Below are 16,059 nucleotides of genomic sequence, written 5' to 3'. Positions count from 1 at the left end.
AGGGTTTAGCGTGGACTTTACACCTGAACTGAAGTTAGAACTGAACTGGTTTCAACCTAGGGTTTAGTGTGGACTTTACACCAGAACTGAGGCTAGAACTGAACTAGTTTCAACCGAGGGTTTAGTGTGGACTTTACACCAGAACTTAAGCCAGAACTTACGCACAGCTTGTGCGACAGGCTGCTGAAGTCCTTTGCTGACATGCATTGATACCTTGTATTAACCCTGTTTAACTGTGGAATTTGGTATATTACAATTTTTGGTCTATATTTCAGCTAATTTGCCTCCTTTTCTTGTAATAAATGGCTACTTTTCCCATGATAATGAAGTAATTTCACAAATTCTCTGGAAAACTGGCAAAGATTGACACAAAAATGATGGAGAAAGAGGGTATGAAATTTGTCTTGTTTGTCCTCTTCTTTTTTATATCAGGTGTTTTGTCCCAGTCATGCTCCAAACTGCAACATATTCAATTAACGTTAGGTGTTGTTCAACATTTTTTAGAAACTTGGGTCGTGATCTTTTGTAAGACAGACTGGTGGATCCTGAGGCCGTCCAGTTGAGAACCACTGCTCTAGATAAAGGTTTAGACTGAGTGTCAAAAAACAGAACTTTCATTCTACAAATGTCTTACCTCCGATTTCCATATACAGTGTGCGCGCCGGACACTGAAGTGATGCAGGTGTGCTCCCACCAAAGCGACCTCGCCTACTGGAAGCGAATCTAGAGCGCTGCGCTGTGGCGCATAGCCCTGACCAGCAGGAGGAGGTCACGGGAGAACTGCGAGTTCACACAGGAATAGTGTGTCAACAGCGGACTATTTTACCTTTTGGGGTTGATTTATCATCCTTTCCAGTATAAGTCCATGATATTACAGCTTCCGCCATTGAGTGAGTACATTGTGAAGTAAAAAAGGTTAATGTTTGCTTAAAGGATCTGTGGTTTTATGTAAAATTCTTTGGCTAAATATATTTCCTCGTCAGTGGCGCCGTTGTAGCTCTGTGACCCACTGACCTCTCAGTGACCCTTTGCTCTCCCTGCAGGATGAGACAAAATGTTGACAGAGTGATGATTTGCGATCGGCATTCCGTGCATTTTGTTTTATTTCGAAAGTACTGGATGTTCTATGCTTGTGACTTCCATGGTGCTTTCTGAATGACAGTGAATTTACGAGGTTTGGCAGCGGCCAGCGCTGAAAGTAGACCTGCAGCGTATCTGAAATGAAGCGGAGCGGAGTGTTGGTCCAGGCATGCGCCGCTGCCGGTTTGGAGGAAATGCTCTGATAGACTAGAGAGGGAGCGATGTGATCTGCAGTGCGATTCGCTGGCGTTCCGCGGCGTGCACGCTGTATATGGAATTTGGGGGTAAGCTTCATGTAAATATCCTGCACGGATTCCTGCTGCTTCACTGCATCTCAGTGCACTCTGGTATCAGGACAAACACTCAGTTGTTCACAAATATTACAAATCTGGATGCATGCCATGTTTTGACATTTTGCCAAAAATGAGATGTGATTTCTGGTGCATTCTTGCCATCCCTACCTCTACAGATTAATTATGATGAGAAAAGGAAATCAGATCAACAACTTCTCTTTCACAAGATTGTTATGTTGTGAAAGAGCTGCACATTAAATTAGAGAGGTGGACATGTTCTTACATTTTTTCTCGTTTTTATTTTTATGAATGTTCTCTCTTTTTTAATCCGCACTGTGCGCATGCTTTTACCCCAAAAGAGAAAAAGGAAGACAACATAAAACAAACACCATCAATCAAAAAACGAACTAAAACGAGAAACAACAATTAGAGTGTGTAAAAAAGAGACCCGACCTACTAAAACGGCATAAATAGGCAGTTTCATGTTGTTGGAAATTTCATTAATTGCTACGTGATCCTCAACGTCGTCATCAATCATTGCCATAACAACAACAACAACATAGAAGTGAGAAGTACAGTAAAAAGTGCACCATCATCTTTTTAACTTAAAAACTATACAGCTGCCAAAGATAAAATTGTTAATGATAAACTTCTAACAATATAGAAATGTTTCCACGATAATTGTTCCACAAAGAAAGGAAGCTATCATTTTTCTTTTTTTGTTTCTTTTAAACACTAGAGTAGACTATGTTTGACTTGGATTGATCTGCCCCCACCCTCAGTGATTTTTTTTTTTAAGTTCACTTTCTTGTTTTTTTTTTTTCTTCCCGCGCTTTTTACAGTCAGCACGTGGAGGCTCGAGGCCCCATCAGTCCATCCAGTCGCCATTTTGAAAAGTTCCTTCCATCGATTGGATCGCGGAGACAGCGGGCAGTCCAGTGGCCTTAAGTTAGACAAAAACAACCCCCCACCCCCACATCAAGGGTCCCCCACCCTTACTTCATCCTGTCCAGCATTTACAGCCCCCCCCTCCCCCTCCTCCCTCATGTCGCTGCTTTCCTCCCTACATTTGCTTCTGTGTTTTCTCGCAGCAATCCTCGTTCACGGCGGCCTGTGACCCCGCGGTTCCCGCCACAGCCGCGACCGAGCCTCCTCCACCTCCTCCGCCGCCGCCGCCGCCGCCTTCGCTTCCTCCACTCCCGCTGCCATCCCTCAGCTCCTTCTCCCTCCGCTCCCTCTCTACGGCCTCCTGCTCGCTCTTGCTGCTGGGGAACTTGTCCTTGTTGTTCTCCTTCTTCCACTTCATCCTCCGGTTCTGGAACCAGATCTTCACCTGTCGCTCTGTCAGGGCCAGCGCGTGCGACACCTCGATGCGGCGTTTCCGGGTCAGGTAGGGGTTGAACAGGAACTCCTTCTCCAGCTCCAAGGTCTGGTAGCGACTGTAGGTCTGCCGGCCCCGCCTCCTGCCAGCAGCTACTGGGGGGAGGAGGGGTAAGAGAGGGGAGACAAGATAGAAGGGGGGACATTATTAGAAGCAAAACTACGTGCTTATATCCCACACTGTATCGTTTTGTATCACACCACTGTGTGCCATTTTGTACCATAATGTACCCCTTTGTACTGTAACGGTTTGTATCGTACCGAACCGTGCCGTTTCCTACCGTTCTGTTCTGTACCGTATCGTAGCGTACCGCGTTGCATCACGTCACATGTGATTTGAGGCATCTCACACTGCCCTCTCTTTTTGATTGACAGAGCGTATTGGGTATCTGATTTGTATCATATCATATATACTGAATCTTATATCACTCTCTCTTTTTTTTTAACAGATATATGTTTTGACTTTTAATGCCTTCATTTTCAGAGAGGAGGACAGTGGATAGTCAGACACAGGGGTGGGAGAGTGGGGGAGAGACATGCAGGAAAGGAGCTGCAGGGACCCGGGACGCCTGCATACATGGGATGGAACCTTACCAGTAGGCCGTATACACCCCAGTGGCCCTCTCTTTCTGACTGTTAAAGCATATTGGGCTGCTTGCAACATACTGTATCATATCCCTTATATGGTATCTAAACGTATGAGGTCTCCTTGACTTGACTGATAACGCAGTGTATCCTATCCTCTGTTTCAACTGATAGTGTGCTGGGCAGCTTGCTTCATAAGGTATGGTTTGGTGCGGTATCTTCTGGTATCTAATGACATAGCAGTGAACCGTCTTATATCACCATAATTTGGGCCATCTTATTGTACCCTCTCTTTCTGACTGATAGAGCAAATTGGCAGCGTGTCTCATACTGTGTGGACTGTCGTGCCATGGTTTTCAAAGTGTGAGGCGGGCCTCTCTTGGGAGGCGCCACAGAACTTCAGGGGAGGCGTAGAACACTAAACCAGAAAAAAGGTGATTTGCTCTCCTAACCTCTGCTGTGCATTGAGCAAAATTGATAGACTTATATTTACTATAGGGACTATGCTTTAGAGCAGTGTTCCTCAACCCTGCTCAACCAAAGAGCCACATTTTTGAAAAATACATTTTCAAGAGCCACAATCTAAGAGGTGAAAACTTGCAAAAACAGCTTTAGTAAGCAATAAAAATAGGTTAAAGGTGGCAAAAAAATGGTCAAAAAGCAGCAAAAGGTGGATGAAAATGGGGAGAAAGTAGCAAAAACCTGAGAAGTGACAAAAAATTAGTGAAAAGTTAAAAAAAAAAGGGCAAAATAGGAAACAAGGGCAAAAATGGAAAAAATGTAATAAAGAAGAGGCAAACATTGGAAACAAAGGAAACAAGTTGTATTTAATGTCAAAGGTTAGCTCAAATGGACAGAAAGTGGCAAAAATGGTTAAAAAATGGGATAAAAGTGGCAAAAATTGGGGAAAGTATCAAAATGTTGCAAAAATTGATTAATTAAAAATGGATATTTAATAATAAAAGGTAGCTTAAATGGGCAAAAGGGTGAAAAAGTGTAAAAATGGGATAAAAGTGGAAAAAATGGGAGAAAGTGGCAAAAGGAAGTTGTAAAATGGCCAAAAAAAAAAAAAAAAAAAGAAAACGGGATATTTAGTGGCAGAAGGGTGAAAGTGGCAAACATTGTGAAAATAGCAAATAAAGTTTTCTGGGGGGGAAATATTTAAAATGATCCTGAATCCTTTCTGTGGGTGGGGGTCCACCGAATGATTAGAGGCTCACTCTCCCACACTTAGAAACCACCTGTTCTATGGCATCGCTTCATCTCCATCATCCAGCCTGTTGTTATATCGCTGGGAGGTTTATAATTAATACAGTTATATCCCATTGAATCACATTATGATGAATCATCATGTATTATCTGATAATATACAGTATAAGATAAAGTCGTACTGAACCATGCATGAGTAGAATGAAGCCACAGATCTCCTGTGTCAGAGTGTGTGCTGCTAGTGTGTGCCATCTCCTCTAGACTGATATTTGACACGTTGTGTTGTAAAATGGTCAAAGTTTTTTTTTTCTTCACATATTTCATCCTAGCATGGTGTATTGCATTAAATTGTTCGTATAAATCCTGTTTCTATCTTGCTGTATTGTAATTATTATGTATCATAACCTACTGAATGATATCATACCATATTTTACTGTATGACATCATTTTCCATGACATAAAAGATTGATATAAAATCAGTTTCCATCAGATTGTACTGTACCGTGTGCTGTATCACTGTTTCAGAGATGACTGGTTTCATAACATGCTAGCTCTTACAGAATAACATTACTGTATATATCATTAATATAGATATAATGTATATAACATGAATCAACATTGTGGCTCTCTAACAAAGAGTTCAGTCTAGACCTGCCCTCTTTATAAAGTGTCTGTAGATGACAGAAGTTATGAAATGGCCCTAGATGCAAAGAAGACTGATTAGAAGACTGATTGATTAATTGATTGATTGAATTGCACTGCTTTGTTTTGTATCATATCCAATTTGCTGCATCCTGAACATAATTTTCATGATGTACTGTACATATACTGAAACTCCTGTGAGGTTTTAATTGTTATAGCTGCACTTTCAATTTGCTATGTTGTTGTTGTTTTTTTAATGATTTATCAATGTAGGCCACAAAAACCTCCTCCCCTCAAGATTCACCATAATCTATGAAGATGAAATCAGTATTTTTAAAAACCCCTCTATGGTCCAGTGTTGCCTGTAGGCAACATACCACTTTTTGGCCTTGTGCACTCACATAATACATTCCCAAGTATGATCAAATACTTTTAAAAAATGACAGGACCTTATGTAACCTATAAAAGTGTTTAGACTTGTCACATGACGCTCTGGATGCCATCTTGAACAGCTCAGCCACTGTGCTGCAAAAGAACTGCAAGAAAATATATTTTCCAGATATTTCTGAGGCTGGAAAAAATTGTACATAATTATTGGTGGGTAAAGTTTACTTTCTAGTGGTTAAATGTTGCATTTTTGATAAATAAATAATGGAAAATTGTTAAAATATACATATTGCCTTGAGGCAACACCTCACCATTATGGAATACAGCAAACACTGTACTGTGATGGATTAACAATAATACCATTACATTTTGGTATTGTGCATTTCGGTATAAATCTGTGATTACTGAAATAAAAACAAGGACAAAGACAGTGAGATTGATCACAATGAGAATGAGGACATTTTTAATTTTTTTTCTTAGATTATGTTTATTTAGTCTATTTTATGATAAAAAAAAAAAACAGTACAAATATATATTCTTTTACCACCTGGCATTATATTGCGGCCCATAAAGGGTTAAAAAACAAAAGCATGTTTCTTTTTTTAATCATTTAGGAACTCTGCATTACAGATTTGTTTAGTGACAACAGTTGACATAAAAGTCAAATATTCCACTGACCATCCGCCACATTTTCAAGTTTAAACGTAATAAAATGTTAAATTCATGGACATGTTTGCATGAGTAGGCCCGGGTTAAATCTAGACCCATTTCATTCAGAAATAGTTGCAGCAATAGTTGAAGTAATTGGCCAAACTGAAGATATTCCTTTGTTCTTTGGTTGAGTTCACATGATCAATATTTGCTGGTGAATGTGCATGAAGACTGCGATCCTCGATTTATGGACACTAACGCGGTTTATGATCTTTGTGGTCCATAGAATATTGATCTGTGTGCACATGTTTATTTTAAAAGACATTTAAGCTCAGAGCATGCCTTTAAAATCATGTGATCCTCATGTGAGGCTCCCTCCCTTACTCACTCCTTTTCCTCTTTTACGCAGAGAAACAAGAGAGCACAATCCATCCACAACTCCACCAAAAACACGTCCCCACCAGCCAGCAGAAGCCATTATTTTTAAAGAAAAATCTACTGAGCACTTACAGAAGTGCGCATGAATATTTGATGCTTCACATAAATACATCGTAAACACTGAAGGGAGGGAAAAAGCATCTCCTTAAGCAACGATCTCTGGAAGAAGAAAGAGAAAGAGGACGACATCTAAAGATAAGAACGGAGTTTTAATTAAAAACGGTGCAAACGATGAGGAGTGGAGATAAAGACGTTTTATTGTGACTCTGTTGTGTCTTTGTTCCCGCGCAGGGAGAGGACCCGGAGCACAGGCGCAATATCAAATTCATAAATAGTTAATAATCGCTCACAAGGTCACATCTCGGGTTTCCTGCACGAACCATGGACAAGCATGAAAATAAAAACACGTGACGGATATTACTCACCCAAATGTTTGAGCCACAAAAGACTTCCGACATAAAATATTTTGTTTTAGAATTTACGCCATGCGTATCCCATTGAAAGTGTAAAAACATAATAGTTTCAAAACCAACGCTTAAAGGGTTAATAATAAACAACACTGATACTTTACATGAAGGCTCCTGCTTTTAGAAAGCTCCTGAAAAACTCAGTTACTTCAGTGAATCAAACTGGCACAGTCAGCCTAAGAAGTCTGACATCTCCGCGCGTTTGTTTTGTGCGTAAAGTTAATTTCACAGACCTGTGACTGAAGAATATTTCAGATGGGAACAAGAATAATAAAATCAGGCTCGAAAAACGCAACAGTGATCATAAAGCACTGAAATTATAACTTTAAGAAATGGATCTGAGCTGAACTTTAGGCGACTGCATGGTCAAGTTCAAGTCTGGACGCGGGACTGCCTTTATCCAGACATTCTCCGCGTGTTTTACTTTATTGTAGAGAATTTTGTTACAATTCAAGTTCAGAATTATGAGAATCTCCACATTAGAGCCATAAAATTGCGTGCGTAAAGGGAAAGCCTCATGGAGGAGTGGATGAGCTGTAATATTTCTGGTGAAACAAATGGCCATTGTTTTGGAGGAGGATGTTTTCTTTAATAATTTAATTTAAAATTTATCTTATATTTAATCAATGTTTTGGAGAAGGTTGTTGTTGTATTTTATTTTTTAATAAATTGCTTTTATCTAGTCACATATTTTAGTGTCATTTCTTATTTTCAGAGTTCATGCACTCAGGTGCGTCATTGCTTTTAAAAGAGGACATGCATTTGGTTTGAGGCACGATTGTTGGAACATCTTTGCATTCTCTCCACATGTTAGAAACAGCCTGTGCGTAAAGGGATCGCCTCAAAAGCTATGGAGGAGTGGATGAGCTGTGATATTTCTGGTGAAACAAATGGCCATTGTTTTGGAGGAGGATGTTTTCTTTAATAATTTAATTTAAAATTTATCTCATATTGTCTTTATCTAGTCACATATTTTAGTACTATTTCTTATTTCCAGAGTTCATATCGACAGGTTGCGTTATTGCTTTTGAAAGAAGACATGCATGCGCTTGGTTTGAGGCACGATTGTTGCTCTGAACCATCTTTGCATTCTCTCCACATGTTAGAAACAGCCTGTGCGTAAAGGGATCGCCTCATGGAGGAGTGGATGAGCTGTGATATTTCTGGTGAAATATTTGATCAGTGTTTTGGAGCAGGATGTTTTTTTTTAATAATTACCTTTATCTAGTCACATATTTTTAGTATCATTTCTTATTTCCAGAGTCCATGCACTCACCAGGTTGCGTTATTGCTTTTAAAAGAAGACATTCATGCGCTTGGTTTGAGGCACGATTGTTGCTCTGAACCATCTTTGCATTCTCTCCACATGTTAGAAACAGCCCGTGCGTAAAGGGCAAATATCTTTAATATTCATTGAAGTATTTTCTACCACGCAGCAGAGCTCAAACTGATGGATCTGACTTTTCAGATCATGCCGTGACACTCTGGATGTCCACATTCAGAGTCCGTGTTTGGGCACAGAGCTGCTTTTTATGGTAAAACATGGAGAAGAGGAGGAAACAGCCGCAGACAAGGGAGTCTTTATGGAAATGTGTGAACTTGTAAGTGATGTAAATGTCTTGTATGCGTTATCTGTCACGGGGCTGGCGCCGTGATTTCGTGCTATGGGGACTGAAGGGAGGTGGGCGCCACATTCAGTGCTGTCACCAGCCATGAATTAAGGGAAATGGGAAACACTTTCCTGGACAAAATGACAGAGAGAAGGCTTTGATCCGAGGCTTTTTTGACGGAGAATCTCACCCCCCCAACCTCGGACTGCGCCAGTGCGCTCATCCAGCACACCTCCACCCACAGCTGGAGGATCAGACAGCTTTTAGAGGAATCAATCCTCGAATTTGTTTCATTTTGTTTGACATTTTGCTGCTTTATCTTCAGCTGAGGGATTAGCTGCTCTTTAGCAGGCGGAGAAAATGAAACAGGCTCAGGGATTATAAACATTTTGAAGAGCTATAACACATGAAACCTTTACAGCGCCTATTAAATAAGCCCTAAACAAACGCATGGCAGTTGGCAGTTGACATTTTGGAGAACAAGGTTTCCTCTCCACAGCAGAGGCCAATGAGAGCCGAGACTAAGACACTAAAACAATTAGACGTACTCTCATTTTTCTGCCTAATCGGATTCTACTTTTTTCATTTGTAGCCTAGAGAGGGAGTAGTTTATGATTTATTCCAAACCACTGCGGTTCAAGTCGTAAAACGGCTCCAATTCACGACTCCAGATATTAAAGCTCCAGTTCGGATACACAGGAGGCTTTCAGCACTTCTCTCTGCTTCAGTGATGGGCTTCTAATATGGAAGGTGTGGAGGAGGAGAGCTCCTCTTTACAAGACAAATTATGAAATGTTTCCTCTCGTTAAAGCGGGGTTTCTGCGCTCCATCCCCCCGCAAAACACGGTGCGCCTTTTTCTGCTATTATAACTAATAAATCCTCACAGTGAGCTGCGATAATATCCCATCAAAGCGTGTTAAAGCTATAACTGTGTGTGTACAAAGCATTCTCGGACTTTAGCGCCTTGTCATGCCTGGTTTCCTGTTTTCACTCGACTTTGAGCTCCCGGATGATGAGAGCTGCCTGCACCAGGGCAGTAAAGCTCGAATATGGTGTTTAAAATCTATCAATCATTGGACTAATCACTGTCATCGTCTCCACACAAGAGTGGAACCCCCTTTAAAAAGTCGTTTCCAGGTTTGTAGCCTGAGTGTGGCCGCTCGGGTTTAAAGCTAGAAATGATTTGGAGAGCCGTTACGCGCTGAGGGGAGCAAGTGTTAGGAAAATCTAAGCGAGGCTTTAACGGTGTAAATTATGACAATTTACAGGTCACACTATCAAGAAACATTTAATGCTGACACACAAGGGTCCCACAACACACACAAACCGCGGGAAACGTGCTCTTGCTGTTGTAAAACCGTGCGTAAACGTGTTTTATACCGTGTGTTAGGGTGAAGAGGAGGCAGCTAAAACAGAGCTGCTCTATATTTATTTAGATTTTTATTTTATGATCATAATCATGAAGCCACAAAAGTCCTGTACAGGCCATAATCCGTCGCAGAGCCACTTTAAAAAATACAACCGAGAACAGAAGCAATAAAGCCTCTCTCTCTCTTACACACACGCATTTACGCACGAACACACACAGCACAAGAAATATGGTCTCCAACAAAATAGGCTGCTCTCCACGTCAATCCCTCCGCTGCTTTAAAGTCTCTCCAACACAAAAATGCCTTCCTGCATAATCAGCCGTATTGTGCTGTTTGGTTAAGCCATCGTTTATCAGCTCGGCTCCCCTAGAACGCAAATATTTTTGAGGAAAATCAAAATCGAAGATCTACGTTCGGATGCTGGCCTCATCCATACTCAGAAGACATGCGCGTAAAGATAAGTGAGCTGGTTTTGGAGCCACACCGTGCTGTTTGTGATTCTTGTTTCCATCACAGACTGTGAAGGTGCTAACTCTTCTTCATCCTCTCTCACATGCTCAGCCTCTGCTCTGACCCTGCAGGGACTCGGCCACCGTGCAGCCAAATATTCCCACAGACCACAGAAGCAAAAAAGAGGCAGTAAAAGTTTAACCCGGGTCAGAGCTGCATGTCTGAAACGAGCCTGTGTGTCTCACTCTCCCATCTGCTCACATCGAGCTGCACTTTTTTTTTTTTTTTTTGGGGGTGCTCTTTCTCTCTCTCCTCTGCACCCCCTCCTCCAGCATCTCCCGTCCATTTTCTCTGCTCCCTCTTTGAGCCCCTATCCCTCCTCCAAGTGTCTGATTTAAGCATTTTAAGTGATTTTTGCCTTTTAATCTTAAATCCTAGTGTATATTCATGTTCTGCCGCTTTAAAGGTTCTGTTTAAATCTCAGTTAAGCACTCTGACTGTCTGAATGGTGCTCTCTAAATAAACCTGCTTTGCCTTATGGCACGAGCAATTAAACCCTAAAGTCATTCACAAGTTTTGGGGCTGCCAATAAAACCATAAACGTGCTTTTGTCTTCCGCTGTGAAGCAGGAAGCTCTGATTGCCCTGCTTCTTTTAAAACCACTTCTCCAACTTTCCTCCTCTGATTCCTAAACATTTTGTGTCTCCTCTTCTCGGAGCTGCAGCTCCCCTCCTCACATGAACGCACACACTCATTTTGAATGTATTTTACTGCTCTTAATATGATCTTTTTAACTCTGCAGAGCACTTTGGATAGCTGTGTGTCTGAATGGAAACTTGTCTCGCCCTCTGTCTGTGCAGGAGGAAGAGTCATGCAGCCCACTTCCAGGCTTGATCCGAAAGGCGACTGCTCAGCTGGAGGAGCCTCTCGCGGGAGACGTGAGCCTTTCGGATCGAGCCTGGAACCACCGTGACCTGGCTGAACCTTCACAGACATCCGCGCGCTCACCTTGCGGCCTCATCCAAGGAAACAGCTGCGTCGGTGAGGGGCTCTGCTCGGTCCCCTCCGCGTCCTCTGCGCTCAGCCCCGGCGCGCCCCCCAGCTTACAGTCGCTGTACTGGACCAGATCCGCGTCCTGCGCCCCGAACAGAGTCTGCCGCTGCAGGGCGTCATATCCGTAGAAGTTCCCGGGCTCTCCGTGGCATGTGACCGCGCACGGGCTCTGCTGGTACGGGTTGCTGGGCAGTGTGGAGGCGCTGTGGTGGTAGAAGTCCTGGATCTGCGGGGCGTGCTGGAAGGTGGCGCCGGAGCCCGGGCCGTACACCACGGTGGGCCGGCTGCCCGTCAGATCCTGCGCGAAGCCGCACTCGTAGTAGTTTGGACGTAACGAGTCTCCGCTTTTATATTTGGAGAAGAGCGAGTTGACGAAATAAGAGCTCATCTTTGTTCCAGTAGTTTCTGTCAGTGCTCAGAGGGGCTGGAGGAAGAGAGCGGCGCCTGTTTCCCCTTTTCTGCTTCTGTCGCGCGCTGTGAGGCACACAAACACCGGGAGGGGAGGGAGACAGAGCGCGAGGCGAGTCTGCCGCCGGTCACCGTTGTTGTGGTGTTTCCCCTCACGGCCACAGTGACGGACGCGCGGTGTTGGGGACGGTAACGACAGCCACGACCAGAACCACAACAATCACAGCGAGTCCATAAAAAGTCCAACGAGGAAGAAGGAAAAGAAGAGGAAGAGGAGGAAGAAGAAGAGGAAGAAGAAGAAGTTGAGGAGGAAAGGCTCCTGCGCATCACAATTCCTGGAGCCGTGTCGCGCTCTCAAACGGCTTTTCCGTGATTTACTCCTCTGCAAATGAGTTGTTTCATATTTTTTCTCCCTCTCTCTCTCTCTCTCTTGCTCTCTCTCTCTCTCTGGTTCTCTATCGCGCGCTCTCCCTCTCTTTCTCTCTCTCTCCTCCTGGCCTCGGTGTGTGTCGGTTTCAGGGATAATTTGCATCTATTATCAGCTCTTCATCCCATTGGCTTCTCCACGCACACGGACGAACGTGCACCAGTGCTCTCTCTAACACACATACACACACATATAGGGGTCTATTACACTTTTTTTCCCTGTTTCTCGCCTCCTCGCACGCGCCTGTAAGCTTATAGATGATAGTCTCCCAGCTCGAGGAGATAATGCAAAGAGAGAGAGGGAGAGAAAATGAAGAAAGAGACGAGAAGGAGAAGGAGAGGGGGAGGTAGAGGAGAATAGGTGCACCATCAAGAGGGAGGGTGTTAATGAGAATTCTGCTTCTTTGCATCTGATCAACTGCACACACGCACGCGCAAACACACTTACACGCACGCACAAAGCATCTATTTCTCCAACCAGTCAAAGAAAGCAGCTCCAGTCTCAAGATGGACTCATTTAGAGAGAAGTTTGTGCCTTTTAACGCTGCTTGTCTACATTTACTTTACTTTTGGGGCTTAAAATCTTATAAAACAGCTGCTTTCATCCTGACTTTTTCTCTTATCTTTGCACTTCCTGCATGTTTGTGAAGTGAATGAAGATCAGAGAGGAAGACGATGCAAGGTTGTTCCAATATTAATGCAGAAAGAACACAAAAGATCAGAAAATATGAGAGGAGAATGGGAGACAAAAATAGGAGAAACACACACATAATAACCTTTATCTGAATGGCACATCAACATTCTAAGGCAGGGGTTCTCGACCTTTTTGGCCCCCCAAAATAAAGGTGCCAGAGACCGGGGACCCCCACTGGACCTGAAGGTGGCTGAACAGCCATGAACATTCTAGAATAGCCGTGTGGAGACAAGGCCATCCATAGGGGGATAAAGGGGGAGGCTTCTGGGACCCAGCCAGACTGGGGGCCCATGGAGGTCAGCAAAACCACGGTCCACTGTGAAGTTAAGTTGTGAAACCCGTATAAGTAAATGTTAAAAACATCATTTAAATGGGTTAAAACTGCTAAAATTGGTTGAAAATGCCAAGAACTGGTGGAAGATTTTTATAGAACATATATGCATTCAAAGTGGCAAAATGGGCACAAAGAGTGGAAAAGGGGGCTTAAAAGGGTGCTGAAATGGATTTTAAGTGCAAAAAATGTTGGAAATGGGATGAAAATTGATATAAACTGACAAAAATGGGTGAAAATGACTGTAAAACCTGAATGATAGAGGCAGCAACAGGCAGAAAGTGGCAAGAATTTGTTTAGAAGTGGTAAAAACAGGCAGAAAAAGTGATGGAAAGGGTTTAAAATGGACAACAATGGGGTTTAAGTGGCAAAAATGTACTGAAATTGGTGTTAAAAAGTGATGAAAACAGATTCAAACTTGATCAAACTGTTGTACAGTGGCAACAGTGTAATTCAAAAATTTTTGTAGTTTTTTTTAAGGCATCTGGTGACCCCCTCTCAGTGTCTCGTGACCCCAAAGGGGGTCCCGACCCCAAGGTTGAGAAGCACTGTTATAAGGGAATATGTGATTAACCTTTAGTTGATGGACCAATCAGGGATTATGACACAGTATCAACAGATTTAAGCTACATTTGGACATTTTTGCTGCTGATGCAAAGTTGTAGCACGCCTACAGAGTGTGTCAGACACCATTAAGCAGCTCTTTGGGGGAGTTTATGCAGAACCATGCATATATCGGTGCTGTATGAGTTTGGAAATACCCACAAAAAAGTCAAGTGAAGACAGTCCAACAGCTGTGAATAATCCAAATTAAAAGAGTTGGAAAGATTTACAATGCCCATAGCTTCCTAATGGAGAAGACTGCGTTCAAATTAGGGCTATGTGCGTTAACGCGTTAATGCAAGGTGCATGCTGGGGCCTTTGTTCCTTAATTGTGTTAATCTTGAGCTACTTTATCCGTTTGATGGACCACTGGAGCGACTCCCTGCAGCTAAAACAAGAAGAAAGAGAGGATCTTCTTTACTTCTAGGCTGAGATTGAGGTCGAGTGCTGATGGTGGTGAATGGGTGAGGAGATGGGGGAGTGAGGGGGGAGGAGGGTGTACTGCATTACATCTCTTCTCATTAATTGCTCTTTCTCATTTCTCCTTCTGAATCCTTTAAAGGAGAGAGAGAATGAGGATGAACGAGGCCTGAAAATGTCAGCGCGCGTGGACGAGAGAGAGAGAGGGGGACCCTAATTGGTACTGGTTTTAACAAGTACTAGTCTATAAATGTAATTGAGGTTTTAAAACCAGTTCTTGTCTTCATTTCCAGTCCGACTAGGGCGCACGTGCGCGCTCTGATCATCGTATACTTGTATAAATATGATCTCCATAAACATGCGAGGAGGGCTGGGAGGTAATAGGCTCGGAGAAAGTGGCTGTAAACGCTTTAACAAACTATAAAGCTCCATAAAGCGGAGGGGCAGCGTTCGCTTGTTTACGTCCCAGCAGCGGAAACAAACCGAGGTGTTTTACGACGCGCCCTTTGCGCGACCGGAGGCCGTAAACGCCTCGCGCAGTGTCATTTTCTGCGTGTTTTCCACACGGCTGTGGTCTGCCCTGGATGAGGGGGAGCTGAGGTGGGAATGTACAAAGTCAGGAGGCTGGAGTTGGGGTTATTCCTGCACTGATGTGCGTAAAAGTAGAATTTCTGCAGGCCTGGAAGACGCTGATCAATCCCAAATGAACGATCGATAATTCAAGTGTCTACGTAAAGCAAATTTCCTCTTCTGCTTCTGTATCATCATTTTGTTTTTCAGCTTTCATTTTATTCCCATCATTGAATGTTTTCCTGCTCGTGGCGCGCTCAGCCAAATAAAAATGTCATTACAGGAATTTAATTTATTTAGATTATACAGCGCTGACACAAGAGGCCCAAATGTTGCCAGCAGCCGCCTGAATTACACTCCGTGTTGTGGTAAATCAGCTGATTATACGCCCGACTTTCTGAGGAGTAATTGCCGCAGTATTTTTCCAATTTATTACCCAGAATATGATCTTATTGAAAGTTCAGCGCGCCGTGTTTTACACTTCTAATAAAGTGTTTGCTTATGAGATCTGCAGTCTGCGGGGTGAGATGTGGATGTGTGCGCGGGAAATGCGCGTTTCACATCAGCTTCCACGCGGCTGTAATCACAGCCTGCACGGAACAGTAAATTAGAAAACAGAGAGAGTCTGTAACCAAATCTTTCCCACAGAATAAACTGTTACGGAACAACACGCGGCCTCACTGAGGCTTCAGACTGCTGCGTAAAAACCTCAATATCTGCCTTTCCTTTGCGCCAACTTCTCCATTGTTCAGAATGTGGACGCCAAAATCAAAGAATTCTCAAAGAGTGCAGATATCTCCAGAAACGTCCTTTCTACGCATGCGTTTCTACCTTACACATTCCTGCATGTCAAGCAGGGAAATAAGGTGCGTGCGTCCTTGGAGTGGATTGTGCACCAACACAAATAAACATTTCCTGGCCGCCTATACGTATCCTGCACGCCTATTGGGTGATTTCCAAGGCCTCAGCCCTTCCTCTTCATCCTCTGGGA

General features: G+C 43.2%; 1 protein-coding gene across 2 annotated transcripts; it reads right to left on the bottom strand.

Annotated features, from left to right (window-relative positions):
- Nucleotides 1-2,436: 2,436 nt before the first annotated feature.
- Nucleotides 2,437-12,463, bottom strand: hoxb8a (homeobox B8a). 2 transcript variants are annotated; one of them, XM_041817210.1, is made up of 2 exons: nucleotides 11,572-12,463; nucleotides 2,437-2,849 (listed from the first exon to the last, which is right to left on the bottom strand). In XM_041817210.1, the coding sequence occupies exons 1-2, from the start codon at nucleotides 12,002-12,004 to the stop codon at nucleotides 2,437-2,439; spliced, it is 846 nt and encodes a 281-aa protein (XP_041673144.1). In that variant the 5' UTR covers nucleotides 12,005-12,463. The 2 variants fall into 2 exon arrangements, with proteins under 2 accessions (XP_041673144.1, XP_041673145.1); XM_041817211.1 differs by having other exon boundaries at nucleotides 2,437-2,846; nucleotides 11,572-12,462.
- Between the last annotated feature and the right edge of the window lie 3,596 nt (nucleotides 12,464-16,059).

Source organism: Cheilinus undulatus, linkage group 21, assembly GCF_018320785.1.
Source record: "Cheilinus undulatus linkage group 21, ASM1832078v1, whole genome shotgun sequence".
Classification (NCBI taxonomy): Eukaryota; Metazoa; Chordata; class Actinopteri; order Labriformes; family Labridae; genus Cheilinus; species Cheilinus undulatus.
This window is presented reverse-complemented; position numbering and strand designations above follow the sequence as displayed.

Coding starts and splice junctions, on each gene's coding strand:
- hoxb8a (XM_041817210.1), bottom strand. CDS start 12,004: ATGAGCTCTTATTTCGTCAACTCGCTCTTCTCCAAATATAAAAGCGGA. Junction 2,850..11,571: donor TCCTTGGATGAGGCCGCAAG/GTGAGCGCGCGG, acceptor TCCTCCCCCCAG/TAGCTGCTGGCAGGAGGCGG.